Source organism: Manacus vitellinus, unplaced genomic scaffold (assembly GCF_001715985.3).
Source record: "Manacus vitellinus isolate BGI_N305 unplaced genomic scaffold, ASM171598v3 scaffold_36_pilon, whole genome shotgun sequence".
In the NCBI taxonomy this organism is placed as follows: Eukaryota; Metazoa; Chordata; class Aves; order Passeriformes; family Pipridae; genus Manacus; species Manacus vitellinus.
Window position 1 is genome coordinate 7,356,931 of NW_021940508.1, and position 5,806 is coordinate 7,362,736.

The 5,806-nt window shown below is 57.9% G+C and overlaps 1 protein-coding gene across 1 annotated transcript in view; it reads right to left on the minus strand.

Moving 5' to 3' along the window:
- Positions 1-565: 565 nt before the first annotated feature.
- GALT (galactose-1-phosphate uridylyltransferase) overlaps positions 566-5,806 on the minus strand; it is a 6,647-nt gene continuing 1,406 nt past the window's right edge. Inside the window, exons 2-11 of the mRNA XM_018077178.1 lie at positions 5,475-5,723; positions 5,323-5,398; positions 5,143-5,191; positions 4,783-4,912; positions 4,467-4,523; positions 4,053-4,175; positions 3,787-3,919; positions 3,263-3,346; positions 3,017-3,171; positions 566-2,918 (exon numbers count right to left, since the gene is read on the minus strand). Of these exons, the coding sequence (XP_017932667.1) occupies positions 2,856-2,918; positions 3,017-3,171; positions 3,263-3,346; positions 3,787-3,919; positions 4,053-4,175; positions 4,467-4,523; positions 4,783-4,912; positions 5,143-5,191; positions 5,323-5,398; positions 5,475-5,723 (1,119 nt within the window). The 3' untranslated portion in view covers positions 566-2,855. The remainder of the gene's footprint in view (positions 2,919-3,016; positions 3,172-3,262; positions 3,347-3,786; positions 3,920-4,052; positions 4,176-4,466; positions 4,524-4,782; positions 4,913-5,142; positions 5,192-5,322; positions 5,399-5,474; positions 5,724-5,806) is intronic.

The following is a 5,806-nucleotide window of genomic DNA, read 5'->3' on the forward strand; positions in this document are numbered from 1 at the left end:
CATCCCTCACCCAGCTAGACTTTTTAATCTCTCTGCCCTAAATCACTTTTTAATTACAACTGGACTGTAACCACTAAAATGTAAAAGGCTTTGGGGCTCTGCAGCACACCAGTAATGGTTCCTATGAATTGCAATGCCCTTCCATCCACAGTAGCTCTGTTTGCACCAGACTGATGCCTCCTTGTGCTATAGGAAAGCTTCATTGCTCCCTTCCAGCCTTTCACACCTCCATGCACAAGCTAAAAATATCAGGGCAAGAGGAGGTGGACCTGTTGGGAGGAAGTGGGAAGCTCAGTATAGCCCTGTTCTCACATCTGGCTGTATCCCCTGCTCCTCCTCTAACTGCTGCTGGTTTCCACCCTGAGTTTTTCAGATTTGAGAGGGGGTGTTTAATTTTTATTTAAAAAATATAAAATCAATTCTCAGGCCATCTCAGACACTTTTTTAGCAGCAGCTGAACTACAGGAGCCACTACCGGCAGCAGAGGGCATCCCGAAACCGGCACTCCTCAGCACGCACTGCCTCCCCAGCCTCCGCCCTAAATCACAACACAACAAACGGGCTGTTCATTAGCTGCTGTTTAATTAAGCAATATGGATCCTGCCTCGATATTTACAATCGCACTTGCTCTGATTTACTGGAGAGAGCCTCGTTTCTAAAGACGGCGACTGTAAAGTTTAATACCGCTTGACTTAACTGCGAGTTTCATTTACGGCCCCGGGCCGAGGCGCGGCAGCCCGGCCTGGGAGCCGGCGGGCTATTAAATCAGAGCTAACTGCGCGTGCAGGGAGATGACGAGCTTCGTTACAACCGGTTCAGCGGCTAATTACCCCAATCTGGATTGCCACATTTAAACCAATTTGTTGCCGCTTTCCCGGGACCCTGGAGACACGCGTGGTAATTCAGAGGCTGGCATGCAGGCACTGGTTGCAATGATAAGGGACGAGGGGCTGCGATCGGGCGGGTCGCAGAGCCCAGACGGACACTGCTCGTCCCAGGAGAGAAGAAATCACTCTGCAAGAGGCCAGATTCAGAGCCGGGCAACCCCTATACCGTGCGCAGGGGCGTTGTGTACAATGATGGCTCCAGCTCCTCCCCAAAACCCTGGGGCACCTGGGGAGCCATGAGGTCAGTTTGGGATGCTTTGTGGATTCAGGGATGGGGAAATCCAGGCAGAAGGACAGGACCAGCACGTAGCAGAGCATCCAGCCTGCCAGCCAGTGGCTTTCAGTGCCCTTCTGCCTCCCCCAGCCCCATGGATAGGGATGCACAGGTGGGACAGAGGGAACACAGCCCTCCTCACAAACTCTTGTGTTGTAGGTAGGAGGAGAGCGTTTCTCTCCTTGCAATGTACCTCCAGCTCTCAGGAGCTCACTTACAGACTTGACAATGGTAGGGGTCTCATTAGAGAGTTGTGAGAACGGTTCTTTAGTGACAAATAAAAACTATTTGTGCAAAGACATGATAGTACACAGCACAGCATCCTCCCCCACGTCAGCTGTGGTGGCATCACTGTCCACAACCTACCCCTGCACAGCCCCGGGGCTTTCCTGGAGGGAAGGGCTGCAAGGGAGGAGAGCAAAAACAGGTGAATACAGCATCCCTCAGCTCAGCTCAGGGACCAGGATGCTGCTATCCCACACCACGTGCAGCCACAGGGAAGGATAAAAGGGGCAGCAACAGCACCACGAAGACAGCTGACCCACCAGTGCCTGGATGCATCTCGGCAGCCCCAGCAATCACAGCAGGCACCATGAGGGCTGCAAGCCAGCAGTCCCAGGCAGAGGATGAAGAGGAACAGCTCCAGGGCTGACCATTCCAGCCAGCAGCTTCCATGCAGTGAGTTAGCCAGGACTCAGTCCTCTCCCAGGAGCTCGCTAAGCCTTGGTCTACATCCATTCCTCTCCGCTTCCCACTCCTCCCCAAGCCTGCAGCACTCAGAGACGGACTCAGAGCTCCCCCCATGGAGGAAGAGGAGGCAGCACAGAGGCAGGACCAGGAATAAGAGGCATGGGGGTGCCAGTACATCTCCTGCAGCCACCAGTGTCACCCACCCCCCCAACAGTTGGGGGTCCCCACGAGAGACCCTAAACCTCCCACCCAGGGCTGAGAGCCACAACGGCACAAGCAGAGGGGCTTTTGTTTCCAGATTTTATTGTCCGGGGTCGGGGGAGGGTATGTCCCTCCACAGGGAAGGAAGAACTCCCAATCCCACCAGTGAGACTGGACCGGTAAGGAATGTAAGCCCTTTGGTGGTGGTAGGAGCATGCTGCGGAGGCACAGACAGAGCCAGGATAGTGAAGGAGACAAGGAACAGCACCACCTATGTGAGGATGCCACAGGATTAGGCCTGGAGTACCTGAACAGTTAAAACCAGTCCCAAAACCCAGACCAGCTGTGACAAGGCTCAGGAGAATCTGGGAGCTGAGAGGGGTCACAAGGCCTCACAAGATCACAAGGAGTTCCCAGGCCTCAGCTCTCAGCACTGCCAGTTGGCTCCTGGCCTTACCAAGCACATAGAATCACAGTCCTCTACCATTAACACAGCACTGCCAAGGCCACTACTAAACCACATCCTCAAGTGCCACATCTACATGTTTTTGAACACTTCCAGGGATGGTGATTCCATCACTTTCCTGGGCAGCCTGTTTCAGTGCCTGACCAACCTTTCAGCAAATTTTCCCCAGCATCCAATCTAAACTTCACCCGGCACAACTTGAGGCTGTTTCCTCTTGTCCTATCACTTGTTACCTGGGAGAAACCTCCTCACCTGGCTACGACCTCCATTCTAGCTGTAGAATGGGGTAAGGTTTCCCCTCACACTCACATATGAGGACCGGCTCCGCTGTTCCCCATCACATCTCCTTGTCCCCTTCTTTGTAGTGCACCTCAGGGAGGCTCCTCAGGCGCTCAGCTGCCTGCAGGGCACAGCACAAAGGGCAGCCAGTGGCTGGTCCCAGAAACAGCCCTAGCACAGGACTCCCTGGTTCCCCCAATCCCCGTGAGCTGCACTCACCTGCTCAGGGGTGAGGTCCCTCTGTGCCTGCGCCAGCATCTCATATCCCACCATGAACTTGCGGACAGTGGCAGAGCGCAGCAGTGGGGGATAGTAGTGGGCGTGGAGCTGCCAGTGCCTGCAGTCCTCCTCCAGGTGGGGGCCTGTGGGGGCTCCTGCCGCAGGTGTAGGTGCTGCGTGAGCCGCGGGAAGGGGACGGGGATGAGAGTGAGGGGATTGTGAGGGTCCCCCAGCCACGCCACTCACCGTGCCAGCCCATCGAGTAGGGGAAGGAGACTTCAAAGAGATTGTCATACTTGATGAGCAGCCTCTTCATGATGGAGGCCAGGCCTGCAGAAGAGTGCCACCCTGAGCTGGCCAAGCCCCTCCGAGGGCAGGCATCATGCCAGGCAATGAGGCGTGTAACCCTCAGCACCTCTCCCTGGGTGGACATCGGTGACAGGCAAGAGGGTTGCACTTGGTAGTTGATGCTCTCCTCATCCATGCAGACAGCACAAGCAAGACCACAGGAGTTCCCTCAAAAGTAGGGAGCACCATCACCCCAAAAAGGACTCTATTCTCACCTGCAGTACTGCCTGTGCCTGGACACCAAGCTTTTATCCCAGCAAAACAGGGGTGTCAGTTCCCTCCTCAGCCAAACCCAGGGGCCTCGTACCCCAGGGGGACATGGACCCTCCAGCACCAGCACAGCTGCCACAGAGCCACCTCCTAATGAAGGTCAAAGCCCAAAGGACATGTGACAGGGGCTAACAAGGATCAGAGCCACTCACTGTCCCTCTCGCCCTCTCTGAGGTCCTGGAGGCGGCAGACGTGGCGGCGGGGCAGCAGCAGGGTCTGATAGGGCCAGGTGGCCCAGTACGGCACCACGACCAGCCAGTCCGCATTCTCCACCACCAGCCTTTCCTGCAGGACATGGTGCTTGATGGGGAATTATGCAATCCCAACGCCCCAGGGCACTCCTGGGGCCCAGCTCTTGGGGGCTGGGGCACATATCCAGCTGCCAGGGAGGGGATATGGACAACAGCCACGTCCTGACCTTTCGGTGAGCCTCCTGCTCAGCGTACTCCAGCAGCATGGGCACACCACGCTGGCTCAGGTGCTCACGCTGGGTCCGGTCCTCCAGGCGCGCCTCGTTAGGGAGGAAGCTGCTGGCCCACACCTGGGAAGCACATTGGGACACGGGGCTGAGGGACTCGCACCCGCCTTTGCAGGGGTACCCCCAGCCACGCTGCCCATCTGCGGGTCCCTGCTGCCACCAGGTGGAGAGTCCAGATTACGGCAGCCACAAGCGACAGTGCCTCCGAGAGAGGCGGTAACTGGACAGGCATGGGGTCTCCTCACTGCATGGAGGAGGGGGGGGAATTGCCGTTCACATCTTCCCCGGGGGTTTGTTGTAGGGTAGCCGACGAGGACTCACGGTTTAGCCAGGTGACAGATTGGACAGCCTCACCTGACAGTGGGGATGCGGGTTGGAGCAGCCCATCATCGCTCCCTTGTTCTCGAAGATCTGCAGAGGAAGAGGTGCAGCCAGCATGTCCCGGCCGCAGGGTCCCCACTGCGAGTTGCTGTGGTGTCCCCAGCAAGGCAGGGAAGCATCCACAGGGGAACAGAGCCTCACGCCCACATGGAAAGGCTCAGCGAGGCACAACATAGGGACAGGGGACCCACACACAACTAGGATGGTCCTAACTCCTGGTGCTGCCAGAGTACCCAGCACTGGCCCCCCACCTCCAGCCAGAAAAGAGCAGCCCCCACCAGTCCCACACCTGCACCCAGGGGTAGGAAGCACCCAGGTCGGTCGCCAGCTCTGCCCACGCATCGATGACAGTCCGGATCTCTGCCAGGGACATGAGGGGCAGCGTCAGGTCTGACCAGGGGTGGAAGCACATCACCTTGCTGTGAAGGAAACACATGTGGCTGGGACTGTGGGTATCTCCAGAGATCCTCACAGTCCTGCTGGGTGCAGTGGAACAAGGGACAGCGACAAGACCTCCAGAATGACCCCAAAATAGCGCAGATGTGCACAGAACAGGCACTGCAAGAGGGGAGCAGGCTCAGTCCAGCATCACCTCGCAGGTTCTGGACAAATTGTGTTCCAGATTCCCTGGAGCCATGGAGGTACTTACCACACACCCCTGGCTGGGGCAGCTCGGAACAAGGGGTGATCACTGTCATCTAGGGAAGAACAGAGAGTAGAGAGGGAGAAGGTGCTGGGGCAGCACCCACGTCTCTCCAGGCCACCTTGCAGCCGCTCCAAGACCCAAGTCTAGGGGTCCCCGGCAGCCTATTCTACCCCCAGAAGTTACCAGGTTCTGGAGCATCAGGCTGCAGCGCAGGGAAGTCATTTGGGAAGACAAAAGTGCCCTCGTACTGGGGGTTCACCTGCCGGGGCAAGAGACGGGATCAGGATGGGAGAGGGTGTTGGGGGAGCCCGGTCCCCTGGGCCCCTTGGTGGTACCTCGCCATTGGCCCGGGTGGCCCCGGGACAGAGGGGGTTCTTGGGGTCCCAGCGGGGTACATCCTCGGGGGGCGGCTTCTCCAGCTGCCCTTGCCAGGGGCGTTTCACCCGGTGGGCCGATACCAGCACCCAGTCGTCCCGCAGAGGGTTGTAACGAGCGTGCTGGTGCTCTGCAGGCAGGGGAGAGCAGCGGGGCGTCAGAGAGGGACGCGGGGGGGCAGATCCCCCTGCAGATGGGTTACACAAACACTCACCTCCCACAAGAGGAGGGCATGCAAGAGACTTTGAACCTTCCCAGCTTCACCCCTTCCTCCCTGTCCCAGTCCGCTACC